The 15,987-nt window shown below is 29.7% G+C and overlaps 2 protein-coding genes across 8 annotated transcripts; one reads left to right on the top strand and one right to left on the bottom strand.

The window, feature by feature from the left end:
- Nucleotides 1-901: 901 nt before the first annotated feature.
- Nucleotides 902-12,897, bottom strand: ATP7 (copper-transporting ATPase 1). 4 transcript variants are annotated; one of them, XM_017899183.1, is made up of 15 exons: nt 12,685-12,897; nt 12,184-12,252; nt 12,008-12,062; nt 6,653-7,071; nt 6,289-6,578; nt 5,995-6,216; nt 5,661-5,890; nt 5,370-5,559; nt 5,072-5,305; nt 4,104-4,974; nt 3,414-4,000; nt 3,137-3,340; nt 2,843-3,063; nt 2,580-2,744; nt 1,014-1,146 (listed from the first exon to the last, which is right to left on the bottom strand). In XM_017899183.1, the coding sequence occupies exons 2-15, from the start codon at nt 12,245-12,247 to the stop codon at nt 1,014-1,016; spliced, it is 3,885 nt and encodes a 1,294-aa protein (XP_017754672.1). In that variant the 5' UTR covers nt 12,248-12,252; nt 12,685-12,897. The 4 variants fall into 4 exon arrangements, with proteins under 4 accessions (XP_017754673.1, XP_017754672.1, XP_017754674.1 ...); XM_017899185.1 differs by having other exon boundaries at nt 12,190-12,252; XM_017899184.1 differs by lacking the exon at nt 12,685-12,897 and having other exon boundaries at nt 902-1,146; nt 12,184-12,247.
- Nucleotides 12,898-13,041: 144 nt separating this feature from the next.
- On the top strand, nt 13,042-15,945 carry Alg11 (ALG11 alpha-1,2-mannosyltransferase). 4 transcript variants are annotated; one of them, XM_017899128.1, is made up of 8 exons: nt 13,042-13,138; nt 13,975-14,208; nt 14,277-14,509; nt 14,592-14,809; nt 14,871-15,155; nt 15,242-15,501; nt 15,611-15,745; nt 15,821-15,908. In XM_017899128.1, exons 1-8 carry the CDS (start codon nt 13,125-13,127, stop codon nt 15,906-15,908), a joined length of 1,467 nt encoding a protein of 488 aa, XP_017754617.1. In that variant the 5' UTR covers nt 13,042-13,124. The 4 variants fall into 4 exon arrangements, with proteins under 4 accessions (XP_017754617.1, XP_017754619.1, XP_017754616.1 ...); XM_017899130.1 differs by lacking the exon at nt 13,042-13,138 and adding an exon at nt 13,766-13,779; XM_017899127.1 differs by lacking the exon at nt 13,042-13,138 and adding an exon at nt 13,853-13,881 and having other exon boundaries at nt 15,821-15,945.
- Nucleotides 15,946-15,987: the final 42 nt, after the last annotated feature.

The raw sequence follows: 15,987 nt of genomic DNA, 5'->3' as shown, positions 1-15,987 counted from the left end.
GATATAAACATATGTATATATGTACATATATATATTTATATGTTTTATGATATCTATCTTACATAAGTAGAAATTTTGAAAGAAAGTATTTAATAGATAAAAGATTTAAGTATATACACAAATGTAATCTTGAAAATATTTTATATATCAATATTTTAATTTCAAATATAAAATAAATATAATATATTAATGTACAAGTTAATCTATATAATATTTCTCTGTTTATATGTATATCAGTTTGTGTTTTTATAAAAAACATGTTTTAAGGATATTTAGAATAGGTAAAAAGCACAACTAAATATGATTATGTAAACTGAGGCACTATAGCCAAATATTAAATATTTCGTTTGAAAATTTTAATTAGAATTTATTCAAGTTTTAAGATTCATTATATTTTTGTAACAAGTAAAATATATATTTCCATAAACTTTAAAGTATTTCAAATTTGTACGTACTCAAACTAAAGCATGGTCCCAATGAACTTTTTACCTATCACTTTCATAATACTTTTTATTAAAATATACTAATAGTATTTCTATTTTTTTATAAAATAATGATTGCATTTTTTATATAAAATATATTAAATACAAAACATAATGTAATACAAAAAGTTATTACGAATTTCATTTGGAGAAATTAAAAACTGTAAATATAGTAATACTATTGATAACCTGAATGTAAAAAAAATAAAAATTATATATCTATAAAAGCACCATTAAGGTCTTCATATTTTGCTTGATTTTGTTTCCTTTTGTTAAACCTATTAAAAATTTAAAAATTACTTATGAAATACATTTTGAAACTATCTTAAAACAAAAATCATACTTCAATGATTATGTTTACAATAAAATATTATAGTAAAATATTCAAATATTTATTAAATGTCAGATCATTAAATTGTTATTAAAAAATATGTATACGCGTACACACACACACAAGCATACATATGCGTGAGCGAGCACGCATACACACGAAAATAATATGAGTTATTGAGAAAAAAACATTCTTACAAGTCATAAGGGTATTACGTTTGCATGGTCCTCTACATTTTTCCGATAACCAGAAAAATCTGTTACCAAATCAATTTCATCAACATCTTCAGCTAGAAGCCGACCCTCTATATCATCCTTAGATCTTCTAAATAGCCTGTAATTGAATCGAATAATACAAACAAATTATTTTATTTATTGAAGTCATGTTAAAATATTAATGTATAAATTAAAAAATGTATTACCTTATTTTATATTTAAAGATGACTTATTCTCAATTTATGAACTATTTCTTATTACTATGTCACATCTTTTTTATATTAAACTATAGTATTGCACAAGTATAAGCCAAAATATTGCAGATAAGAGATTTAAATGCCATACTGTTAGTCAATAATCATTGCACTAATATAAGCATTAGAAGAAAGTCACATCTCTTTACATTAGACTACATTATTACACAAGTATATGTATAAGCTAAAATGCTGCAAAAGAGGTCTAACTACTGTAATGTCAATCAATGAGCATTACAGTAATATAAACGTAAGAAGAAAGTCGAAATACGTACAAACAAATCAATTGTAAGATATTCGAAAAATCATTCATTAGCTGTAAGCAAAGAAATTAAATACATTCTGTATTAAATTCTGTCACATTAATCCGAAAAAATACATGCTATAATTATAAAATATTTTTCTTACAATCAATAAAAAGATTTATAACGAGAGCCCCTCCAAATATTGCTGTAACATTATGAATGTCCAAGACAGTTTGTAACTAACATACACACATATACAGATTATAAAAAGTAAATATTGTAAAATAATGCAAAAAAATATACAATCAAACATTGAAAGACAACAAAAATCCTTAGGATCAAATAACTTATTTAATAGATAATATAGGTATGTATAAAAAATCTAAATATTTATTTACAAAAGGATTTCCTTTTACAATATCTAAAATCGATGTACAATAAAAAATATCTTATTTCATATCAATTATTTACATTTAATACAATATTTACAATTCGGAACGGTAAGATTAAACGGTAAATATAAATAATTAACTGTATTACTATCTTTTTAACACATTATTTGCAACTATTAAAAAATGATATATATACAATCTTTTCTTTAATATAGTTTCTTTTTGATCAGTCTTATATGTTTTATATGTATCTAACAATAAATCATTATATAATTAAGAAAATCTCTTTTAATATTAATTTCCAATTCACATCTTGTTTTATTTATGTGCAATACAATTAAAATGTTAATTTGTTAATAAAAAAAATTTGATCTCTGAACTACCAAGCATGTTACAACTAGTAAATTTTACTATAGTATCCATTTAATTTAACTAACAATTTTTAATATTTTTGTTACTTTAATACAACATTACTAATATAAATGATAAATAGCAAGCATATAAAGTTCAATAAAACTAACACCTTGATATTAGTATGTTACAATGAAGAAGATAACACCAATTCATAATGTTAAAAATCAGTTGCTGTAATTCCATCAAGCAGTAGGATTATTACAATTTAGTACAAACTTTGAAAGCATAGAAGAAGTGTGATCGTACCTGGACAATGTCGATGTTGATCTATGCATAATAGGTATTACAGAATCATCTAAACCACAGTGAAGAGATACCGTATCTAAATCGATTCTTCTTGCGGTAGAATGAGCGTGCATCGCTGTTAAATATTCGGGTGTTTCTAAGATGGCCTTTGTCGGTTTACGATATCTATAAAAATAAATATGAAAACAATAAAACATTGTATCTTACTTTCTTTGCTTTTCATTTTTAGAAACAGAACCTCTACGTTTCTGTTTAATACCTACAATTTCAATAATAAAGAACTACCAACTACGGATGCTGAACTTAATGCCATCGCCGCTGATGACATCCAAGGTTGAAGAAAGAATCCGAATGAACTAAATATCCCAGCAGCAATAGGAATACCCAACAGATTATAGATACTAGCAAATAAAAAGTTCAGTCTTATTCGAAGAACTGTCTTCCTCGATAAATCCAAACACGCGATAACATCCAAAAGATCGTTCTAAAAAATGATTATTAACATAGCGTGTCGTATACGCGTGAAATGTTGAAGAAATGTAATATTTTTAACTTACTCGCATAAGAACCACATCAGCTGCTTCCACAGCAACATCTGTACCAGAAGCTATTGCAATACCAACATCTGATTGAGCAAGAGCAGGACTATCATTAACCCCATCTCCTACCATTGCAACTCTCAAACCTTGATCTTGTAAGCGCTGAATTTTAGCAACTTTATGCGAAGGTAATACCTCAGCAAATACTCTACTAATACCAACCTACATAAATAATAGATATCTTGTTAATTTATAAAAATTCATCAATGAACTTGTAGAATAAAACGAAGCTTACATGTCTAGCAATAGAAGCAGCAGTTATTCTATTATCTCCTGTTAAAAGAATAACTTCTAAACCCATCTTTTTTAAAGTATAAATTGCTAGATGAGCTTCAGGTTTGACCGTGTCTGCTACACTGATCATAGCTATCAATACATTATTTATTACTGCTAAAACTGCAGTATGGCCTAAATTTTCCTCAGCAACCATTTTCAACTCTACTTCTTGCGGTATATTTACAGCGTTTCTTCGCATCCACTCTCGATTGCCGATACAAATTTCATATACATCGTCAGGATTAATTTGATCACCATGGGAATCCGGATTCAACAACAATTCCAGGTCCAAATTCTGTCTACCTTGGCTCGTACTCGTAATTGGTGTAACATCGATTGATATATTATTTAGATTATATGTTCCAGAAGATAATTTTTTTACTTCGTTAACATAGTTAATAATTTTTTCAGATTTTAATGCATCGGCCAGTATTGTTGAAATATGTGATACTTTACACTTAAGTCCACAACCAGCAACTGTTTGAAAATTCATACACTGTCCAGTTGTTTCTGAACCTATCGTTTCTTTCACGTACCGAACAATCGCTTCAAAAAAAAAAAGAATTAATTTAATGTAATTTAATGTAATTTAATGTAATTTAATGCTAGATGTAATAATTAAAAAATATAAATATTATCAATGTCTCACCTGATGCGATTGGATGTTCGCTATTTGTTTCAGCTGTACAAACAATAACTAAGAACTTCGCTAACGAACAAACATTTTCATTTACCAACAGATTTATTTTTGTTACCATTGGCACACCGTGTGTTATTGTTCCCGTTTTATCAAATACAATACATTTAACTTTGTGTGCATTCTCCAAAGGTTCAGCACCCTTTATTAAGATACCATTTAATGCACCGATTCCAGTACCAACCATAACAGCAGTCGGTGTCGCTAAACCCAACGCACATGGACAAGCTATTGCTAATACGCAAAGAGCACTTCGAAAAGCATATTTAAATATAATCTCTTCTCTGTTCAATCCGTGTTTATTAATTTGATCATCGTGAGAGATCGGTAAATTATTTATATTCACATATCCCACTATAATCCAAATGATTAAAGTCACAATAGAAACAGCTATAACCAATGGAATGAAATAACCAGCTATCTTATCAGCTAAATGTTGTATAGGTGCTTTATTCATTTGAGCCTCTTCTACCAATCGTACAATTTGTGCCAATGTCGTATGTTCTCCTGTATGTGTGGCAGTAATTAAAAGTGGACCATTTTGATTTATCGAGCCACCTATCACAACAGACCCTTTCTTTTTTGGCACCGGCATACTTTCCCCGGTAATTAGACTCTCGTCACAAGTAGAATGTCCTGACAAAACCCTACCATCAACCGGAACTTTGGCACCTTGAACTACTTTTAGTACATCTCCCTGTTGTACTAAATCTATACTAATTAAACGTTCAGATAATATTTCATTGTTAAGACCTAATGTAACTAGAACCGCATCTGTTGCTTTCAAAGACAATAACTTCGATAAAGCTTCCGAAGTCTTTCCCTGAAAAGTTAATTATTTTTTATCTATTTATTAATTTCTGCTGCACAACTAAATTAACAATATAACTGCGATATTTATATAAAAGAACTAATCAAACCTTTGCAACATGCTCTAACCACCTTCCTAAGCTGATAAATACCAACAACATTGGTGGAGTATCAAAAAATGTTTGAGGACTGACATGCTCCTTCATTATCATGGCTGCTGTAAGTACAGCAACTGAATATAAATAAGATACTGTAGTGGTCATAGAGATTAAAACATCCATGTTAGCTGTACCATGTTTTAAAGCTTTATATGCTTGAACATAGAAATGCCAGCCACCAAAAAACTGTAAACATTAGTGTGTCAAATTTATAATTAATTTCTTGACCTAAATAAATATTCAAAATTACCTGAACTGGCGTAGAAAATATAAAAAGAATTAGATTTTCCCATGAAAGACCAGGTACTATACAACACATATCTTCGTGCGATTTTTCACCAATGGACATAACAACCATAAAGTATGTCATGGCTAACATACACGGTATGCCAAAAATTAAAGATACTAGAAACGCTGTCCGCCATTTGTTTATTTCTTCTCTATATAAAAAAAAAATTTTTTTTTAAAGAAAACGAAAAGTCATATTCATAAGTAAGTTTCTATTCCTTCAAAAGTAACACAAACTGCATATTATGCTTACTTTTGATCCAAATAATCTCTATTTTCTTTATCTCCATTATTAAATAGCATAGCGGTGAAACCTAATTTGTTAATGCAATCAATAATGTCTCTAACGCCCAGTTTTTCTACGTCATATTTGAATTTGCCTCGTTGAGTTGCTAGAGCAATTGCGGCCGAATGAACGCCAGGTAATTTCTTCACAGTCGATTCTATTTTATTTACGCAAGATGCGCATGTCATACCTGAAATCTGATAAAATCGGGATTAAGAACGTCGTCGTTAATCGTAAATCATACGAAATAAATAATTTTAGCATAAATAATTTCGTTTTGGAATTTTCATGAATTCCATACTTTCAGTTCAATTTCTCCTTTACCGGTCCCAGGTTCCTCGATCAAAGTAGTAGGAAAACCTAATTCGGATACGCTGGAAGCTATATCGACCGCCCTTATCTTATCCGGGTCAAATGTAACTTCTGCCTTTGCCGCCAACAATGCTATCAAGATATTGTTTACACCGTACAATTTTTTACAATGTTTTTCTATAGCAATGACACAGGAAGCGCAAGTCATTCCCTATGAAAAACAAACCGATTTTTAATAACAAAATAACGACACAAATGAAACACGATATGATCCTATATTTACCGTTATATGTAAGAAACATTTTGCTGTTTGATTCTGAGCTTTTACGTCACCTCCTCCATTCATCTGCAACGAAATTTCTTCACCCTGTGCAGAATCAGTTTTCAACGACGAATCTATCATTCCAACGATTTTGCCATTTACTTCTTTAACAAACGCATTGAAACCCATTTCTTCAATGAATGCTGATATTTGTTCTGCCGTTACGTCATTGTCGTTATACGAAACTTTAGCTTCCTTATTCTCTAAACTAACATTCAGCTCTTTTATTCCTGATTTCTCCGATAGGATATCTGTAATAGAAAAAGAGGAGATATGCAATAACTTCATTACTAACAAGTGTTGGTTTAAGAAATATGTTACTTACCAGTAATAGTTTTAACGCAAGACATACAAGTCATTCCATCAACGTGTATACTACAAGTGCTAGTGGTTGATTGTAATAGACAACTTTTCTGATTCTTTTCTACAGAACTGCTTTCATTCCGACATAAAGAAGCAGTAAAACCCATGTCTTCTATAGCTTCGACCAATTCATCAGGCGTAATTTCGTCTGCCTTGTATTCAATGTAACCGAGCTTCTCTTCTAAGACTACTTTAATACTTAAGATTTCCGATCGACTACCTATGGTTGCCTCGATGTTCTTCACACAGCTCTGACATCTCATACCCTCGATGTTAATCTTCACCGTACCAGAATTATTCGAGGAATTTTTAATTTCCTGCGACTCAGAAACGTAGACCAAATGCGCTGTCCCTTCGTAATTGACATCATCGTCGCCATCCCTAAAAATAACGAGCAAAACATCGATCTTTTCAATTTCATTTTATATGTAATTATGCTGCAAAAACGATTCAGTCAACAACTTTTTCAAAAGGAAAAAAACACAAGCCGGCCGTTATCGGCCGAGTATAAAAACCATTGTTGTGTAAGTGAACTGAAATATGAGCAAGTAAATATATTTCTTTCTAATTACAACAGTTTTCCTCGAACTGAATGCCAATAGTTATTAACGAATAGAATAATTTTACACTATCGATTCGCATTTTAAAATAAGCGATACCAACGACCAGCGATAGGCAAAACGTTTTATTACTAATGCAAAAACGTAAACTACGCATTTTTTTCATTTCAACTGATTCGAAACGTACATTCAATCTTATCGAAAGAGGAACTAAACTATTCGATTTATATAACATGCGCGCCTGTCGTTAATGCGTTCGGTAAAATTACAGATACTGCGTTTATATCGATTTAAGACATCTCGATATAACTCTTTCGATCACCGTATAATACTTCTCGATTTTTATCGTAGGTAATCAAGGTCTACTTTTCGTCACGCGCTACAGTGTAAGTTGCAAAATTAATAACTCCTTGTCAGTGTATCGTCGATAATTATTATTTGTCACGAAAGATAAAGAAACATTGAACGGTATCAACAATAATATTAATTATTTTTTTACAATTTTACCATTACAGGGATTAACAAATCTTACCAAAACAAGTCCATCACCATCTCCTTTTTCTTTCGAATCAGAGGCTGTGTATCGTCGTCCATGACTCTAACAATAAGTTCAAACACGACAAAGAACTAGCGATGGAGGATCTTTTACCGGAAATATCTTTTACGGATAATCAGTCGTTACTCGCGTTGAATTAAGTACAAAAACCGTAATTCCATTCGGTTAAAATATCGAGGGACGATAACGAATTTTTAACAACTGCTTACACGCCGATAAGCGTCAAACTTTGTAGAGATAAAGTTGGATCAGACTATATTACAAAACCGCAATTTTCCGATGAGAAACAAGGAAGAAATAAGGGAAAAAATATATATAACGCGAAAGGTCTCTACTCATTTTAAATTGTATGAAATTTATGGATATACGCGACAAGGGTCGTGCGAAGAAATAAAAAAACGTGGAAAAATTTATCAGGTATCTATGAAACTCTGGAGCATCAACAAATAATATAGTAGTAGACAAAGGACAAAGGAGCGATCTTCGAATCTCGTAATACCGGATTGTGACCGTTCTGTAAGATCGGTTTAAAGATTTTCTGAATTGTATGTAAATACGTGCAGTACGTGCAATTCGTGCGTGTCGCGGGCAGATCACGGGATCACGATTCTCGAAAGCGAACAAGTTCCGGTGGTAACGAGTGGGGCGAAAACCAAACACGCGTTCGTGTGCTTGACTCGAATTGATATCAACGGCCAACTGATAACTCCTATAATCGTCTCGACAAGTCAATCCCAGCCTTTTTGCTCACGGCACTTATTCGACTGATCATTGCTCTCCTACAAGGATTAACCGATATCGAACAAGTGCACACGATCTTTTGTCAACTACTCTACACTCGCACAATTCCTTCCCAGCTCCACTTAAACGATGATGCCGTAATAAGTCTAAAATCGGAAGATATAAGCAACAAGAAATAACCGATCAAATACCAATCTCGTTAATCATTCGGAATATAGGTAAAATCATTCGAAGTATAGTACGTGGCAAAGTAATCGCACACTGATTTACAGTAGTTCTCGAATAACCTCAAAACGGCATATGTATCTCGAAAAAAAGAAATTATCTGATTATAAAACAAATTTTATTTTACAGGAGAAGGTTAGTACTGTTCGAAGCAGATGATAAAGATGGTGACAAAAAAATACTTTCTCTGAAACATTTTCGAAAAAATGACAAAAATCGATAGTTTTTGTTTATTTAATTCATAAACTTAAGACAATAAGCAGTTTTGGCTGCCAAATTCGGATTTAGCGTATGGAAATGTATGAGAATCTTTCTCATTTTCGAAAACAGAATTCTTGTTGATCTACTTTTTAATACCTGTGTTGCCATTTTGTCGCAGTCATTTTACACATGAACAAGTATTATTTGTAGAAGGAAATGTAAACTGTGGTTAATATTCCTCTGTACTATTAAGAACCGAAGATACTGCACGAGTACATATATAACATATGCATACATCGTATTAGTTTCAAGAAACACTGAAAGCTACAGGGTGTGCTATTCTTTTGTCGCGTACTGTAAATGTTCGCTTTGAATACCTTTGTATAAAGAAAAAGAATTAACAAAATAGACGGATCGAAAGGGAAATACTTCGTCACACTTTCTGCACACGACTCTTTCTTCGATTAATCGAATTTCGGAAACGTTATCTTTTAATTATCTTTTAGGTAATAACAAATTATTATTCTGCGTCTTACAATTACATTATGTATCACTGACGCACAATATCGAATTAATAAACAAAGAGCAGAGCTTTCTGTTTGCATATACATACATCTCAAACTTGGAGGTTTTAGATATAAATTCTTTGAATAAATAAAAGTAAAAATACTGACCGGACTAATTTCATTTTTTCAGCCATATTATCTTCGTGCAATTGTAAACAAAGAATTTTATACAAAAGATATGATACAATTTCACTATCCTAGTCAAATTTTCTGCAGTCGATTCGAAAGCTGCATACTATTTTACGTCAATCTTGCTCGTCGCGCAAAGAATAAATCGAGTTCGATAAAGTGAAGTAAAACCGAATGAAAATACTGACAAAGTATTCTTCATTATCAGTTCTTTTATGTAGCATTGCAACAAGGAAACAAGTTACAATGTTTGCTTTAGTGCTCTTTTATCTCCTTAAGAGTCTAAATTTTACTTAAGCAAATCTGTGCTTGTACAACTGCCCGAGAATTATAAATGACGTTCAATCTAATATTGTCTTTTTCTGCATTTTCTTTGTTATTTGCCTTTTCTTCAACTCGAAATCTGTATTACAATTGATATTTAATTAAATATTTTTTATATATTATATTCTTTTATTCTTTTTTTATAATGCTCTGTGCTTTTCAATAGCAATATTGTAAAACATATATATCAGCTGCTTAGTTTAGTTTCAACTTTTGAGCTAATATTCGCTTTAAAACTTCTATTCCAACAGACATTTGTCGACGTTATAATACACAGAGAATTCAAAGGTAATACACAAATGTTGCGAGTCGAGTTATCCTTGTTTACATACATACATATGTAAGTAGCGCACACTTTCATTTGTATTGGATCGTTTTCTGTTTTTTACCTTCACGATTCTTCTAATACTTGCTTCTTATTTTCAATTGCGAACACAGAGTTTTCATTGTGCAATAAATGAAACAAGCTATGATATTTTTGCAAAGTCCAATTAAAGAATCACAAGTAACTTGTTTATTTTTCGATATTTAATAATTTTGCCTTAACGTAATTGCGAAGAACTCGTTAAACCGCAAACTTTATCTTGTTTCCTTCGGAGACTTTATAAAAGCACTATCTACCAAAACGATACCCGAACAAATCGAAAACGCGCCGAGAAATATGTAAATCGAAAGGAGAAAGTCGAAAGAAATTAAAAAATCCGTTACGTTTCATCGACTTCGCGTTCGAATAAAGTCACATTCCAGGTTATATCTAACAAATAACACGAATATTTTAGAAATACGTTTTAAAATTGATGAAAACGGAGACAAAAATGAAAAGAACAATGAAAAACAAAATTAATTTGATCAAACGAAAATATGAGTAAAATACACTGGCTGAAGAACGAAACACATTGAACGGTTGAAAGCTGTCACGGAATGCACGTGTTTCGTTAGAACTAAAGATACATATACCTGAAAACAGTTCGAACAAGTATTGCGTGCACAAGAGAGAAAGGCATGCTCCAGATTCGCGTATTAAAACCATAGATCAGCTGGACAGATTTGTCTTAGCGAGTAATTTATGTATTATTCAATTATCTCTTTTATTTGTTAAATCGAAATTGTAGTTAAATTTTTCATAAGAAAAAATCGATATGAAACAATAATTTTGTATTAATTTCACTGTTATAATCGAATAAAAGGCTTATAAAAATAGTTATTTCTTTCACAATAAAAATTAATTCAGTAGCTAACTTACCCCAAATTTTTGGTAGAATTTAATAATTTGTATTTCCATGTATTTGCTATCTTCCGCATTACGATAATAGTAAAATTATGTGTTTCTCAAATTGATACGTGATAAAATTGAAGTTATTCGATAAAGCGAAGGAAGCACGTTAACTGTACTCTTGTAGATTTTAACGATCAATAGACCACGATCAAATTTCGAAAGTCGATCTATTCTTTGTTTCGATTAGAAAATAAAAGCATCGCGAGTCACCGTGTTTTTTGAAATACGATCACTCAATAACATTCTTCTATTCTTCAAGTTCTATCATCAAAACATTATCGTTTGATTTTTTAAACCATCAAGCAGTAATCTATGCTTTTAATTTCGAAGATCAATTTATATGTATTATTTTTCAGCCAACTTATGTTTCTTTTATATATGTGTTTCTTTGTACCAACAAATTTAATGACAGAACAATGCACAAATGGTAAGCAATAATTGTAAAGAAAACTTATTTGTCCTTGGCTAGTTGGCAATGGTTAAATAATTAACGATAAATGATAATATTATCGGTAATAATTATCAATATTACATATTTATTCTGTACAAAAAAACTTTCTTTGTTCTATTCTACTCTGTTACTCAATCTATCTAATTACCATAAGTACAAAAGGTATATAGATATACATTCAAAATAAAATACAAAATTAAACACAAAACAATAAAATGTTTTGTAATCTTTAACATAGAAATATATTATAATTTATGTAGATATTGATAGTAGAAACAGATCACTTACTCTTCTTTTGTCAATGTCAGCTTTACATCTGTTGCTTCTTCTGTATCTGCCTGTCCTGCAAAATCAATGATCAAACATTAATTTTAAATATGATAAAATTATTTAATGTAAGCATATTGTAAAAATTATATTATAGCTTTTTAAATAAATAACTTACAACAAATGTATTAGGTTACCTGTACCTATTTCATCAAGTTGAAGATTGTCATTTACTGATGTCTTTGTGTTAACCGCTTCCATTTCTTCTACAAAATAATATTATAAATAGATTACATTTAACAATATTTACATTTAACAATATATAATTACACTTAGTAATTTAAAATGGTTTATTTAATAATATTTTCATAAATATAGTAAAATTGGAAAACATTAAAAATAAAAAAGTTATACCGAAAATATAACAACAAAAATCTAAAAAAATAAATAAACGAGTAAAATACATTTAATCATTGTATAAAATATGGGTATGGCAAAAACCAAGAATTAATCAACACTGTTATCAATTAGAATTACTAATGAACTAATGAAATTAATTAAATCGTGAATCGATATTATTTATTCGCTTTATTGTTCGTCAGTATACGTAACTGACACGTCCCAAAAATAAAGTTATCATACAATTGGAGTTTAAACAACGCGTATGATTGAAAAATTATTAAAAGAAGACTACACACCAGTCAATCCTATGGATGAAATAAAATACTTTCGTCGAGAGAAATAGTTCAATTTGTTTCAGTTCTTTCACTGTTTCACATACGTTATACACCATCGGATAGGAATACATTACTCGCAAAATCTTATTCACTGATTACAACTGTGGAGATACACTTTATTTCGAATTAATAAAAAAGAAAAAACTAAAATACATACATAAACACATCATCTAAAATAAGTTTACACTACTTAAATTTGGTTAAATACTTTTCTTTTATTCTATAAAAACTATTTTAATCGGACGTTATCAAAGTTGCTTAATAAATGTAATATAACCTGAAAAAAGATTTGAGGAACTACATGGATGTCAGCACAAGCAGCAAATAGACAATGAATTTCTGTTCACATCTGTAACACTCAATTGTTGGTACTTGAACGAGGTGCATTCATCAATAAGAAAATGTACAGGGTTTGGTTAGTCTCAGGCATATGCGAATTAAAATTAGAACCTAGACTAAAGATAGGAAGAAGTTAAAATTTATTTTATTTTTTATATTTTTTCTTTTCTTGTACATTAAAATAATATAAAATAACATATAATTTTATATCATTTTCATATATCAGAATAAATAAAAGAAAATTAAGAATTTCAAATTTTGAATTATATTTTATAAATACTATTTTATTACTTTTATTTTAATTGAAAATTCGAAATTTATAAAATTAAATTCATTGTAATTAGATATTTTGCGTAATGAAATAAAAAATTAAAAGTAGTATCTATAATTTACTATTATAAAGAACTTCTAATATATTTACATATCTTATAAGTACATCAATATACCATAAGTTTAACACAATATCTATGTGTATTATTGAATTGAAATGTCGTCTACACATAGTTATGAACTCAAATTTAAAGAATGAGATACAGATAACATTGACAGAAATTAAAAAATAAAATTAGAGGTTTGCATAATACGAATATGCAATTGGTATACATTACTTAAGGAGATATGCCATTAATTAAATTTTATCAATTATCACTTTGATTTTATAAAAGTCATATATTTTTGTATATTAAATAATATCATACGGAATCAAAATAGGTTATGGTATGATCATAAAATTTCTAATTTACGTAAAATGTGCTAAAGAATCATATAAAATACGTGTTAAAGTAATTTATTTAAAAGTATGAATTTTTATTGTCCTATGTAAGATTTGCATTTATCTTATAAAAATAATGTATTTTATTAAAACCTGATTAAATAATTTCTATGTAGATTCATAATCTTATACTTTTTCAGGATACACTTTCAGTTATTTTCATTAAATATGTTGTTAGTGGTAGCTACATGTAAAATATTATGTATATTCATTGCTTTACCTATTTTGTTAATAACATGGAGAAAACAATATTCTAAAAAGCGAACAAAGAGATCACAGAAGGAAACAGTTGTAGGTCTCTTTCATCCATATTGTAATTCAGGTGGTGGTGGCGAAAGAGTACTTTGGGCAATTGTCAGTGCTATACAAACCAGGTATAAGGCTACTTAAAATAATTGATAAATTAATTAATAACATTTTAATTCCTATATTGTTTTTACAGATATCCTAATGTATACATAGTTATTTATACTGGAGATCTTGATGTACATCCTGAACAAATATTAAATAAGACAGAAAAAGTATTTAACTATAAAATTCAGCGTAAAATTGAATTTGTGTATTTGCATAGACGCAAATGGGTAGAAGCTTCAATGTACCCTTATTTTACACTTTTGGGACAGAGTTTAGGATCAATTTGGTTAGGTATTGAAGCTTTAAATAGCTTTGTACCAGGTGAGAAAGTTTTACACTAATTTCAATGCAAATTTACAAATATTATGTTACTGTAAATCACATATGTAAAATATTGTTTTAGATGTTTACATTGATACTATGGGTTATGCATTCACTTATCCGTTATTTAAATACATTGGTGGATGTCGAGTAGCATCATATACTCACTATCCTACAATTTCAACTGATATGTTGAAGCATGTTTACAGAAGAGTTGCCTCTCATACTAACAGAGGAGTTATAGCTAGAAATCCATTTTTGTCGGCAGCCAAACTTGCATATTATAAATTGTTTGGACTTGTATGTACATGAAAATTACTAAAGAATTATATTTCAGTATTATAATTCACAATTGCTTCAGATATATGGTTGGGTTGGCAGTAGGGCAGAAATAGTAATGGTTAACTCTTCATGGACTGAAGAACATATTAACACAATTTGGAAATGTCCTCTAAAAACCCATAAAATTTATCCACCATGCGATGTAAAACAATTAACATCGCTGCCACTTTTCAATGACGACGAAAAATGCAATGATATTCGTATAGTATCGATTGCACAGTTCAGACCAGAAAAAAATCATCCATTAATGTTGAGGGCCATGTATGAACTTAGATCAATTGTTAAAGAAGAAATGTGGGAAAAAGTAAGTGCAATACAATATAATGTAAATAATCAAATGGAAGGTTTTGCGATCTTTATTATGTTACATTGAGATCATATTACTTCCAGATACGTTTAATTCTTATTGGTTCCTGTCGAAACTTTGAAGATGAAGTACGTATGAAAGATATGCAAGATTTATCAAAACATTTTGCATTGGATGAAAATGTAGAATTTAAACTTAATATACCATATTCGGAACTTCTATCGGAACTTCAACGAGCATCAATAGGTTTACATACAATGTGGAATGAACATTTTGGTATTAGCATTGTTGAATGTATGGCAGCAGGATTAATTGTAATAGCTCATGCTTCTGGTGGTCCAAGGTGAAGTATATTTACAATGTATAATTAATAAAATTGTATAAAACAAGTGTCCATTAATGTCATTAATGATGTATAATCATTATCAATTATGATATATAAATAATTTTAGAGCTGATATAATAGAAACACAACCAGGATCACAAAATGGATTTTTAGCTACAGAAGCTGAAGAATATGCAGCAATTATTGCACGTATTATTAATATGCATCCAGAAGATAGACATACCATTAGAACAGTTGCTAGGTATTATTACGTTCGTATTGATTTATCGACTTAAGTACACTATTGGGAACATCATTAAAAACATATTTCTTTCAGAGCATCTGTAAATCGATTTTCGGACGAAGTGTTTGAAAAAGAATTTTTGCGAACGATGGAACCATTTTTTAGACAAAAACAAGAATGATAATTTTTATCGAAACTTTATTATGATTTACTATATGTTTTCTTAATGTACTTCTATGCCTTTTGTATCATAACAAAAA

This window comes from Eufriesea mexicana, unplaced genomic scaffold (assembly GCF_001483705.2).
Source record: "Eufriesea mexicana isolate 0111107269 unplaced genomic scaffold, ASM148370v2 scaffold793, whole genome shotgun sequence".
NCBI lineage: Eukaryota > Metazoa > Arthropoda > Insecta > Hymenoptera > Apidae > Eufriesea > Eufriesea mexicana.
This window is presented reverse-complemented; position numbering and strand designations above follow the sequence as displayed.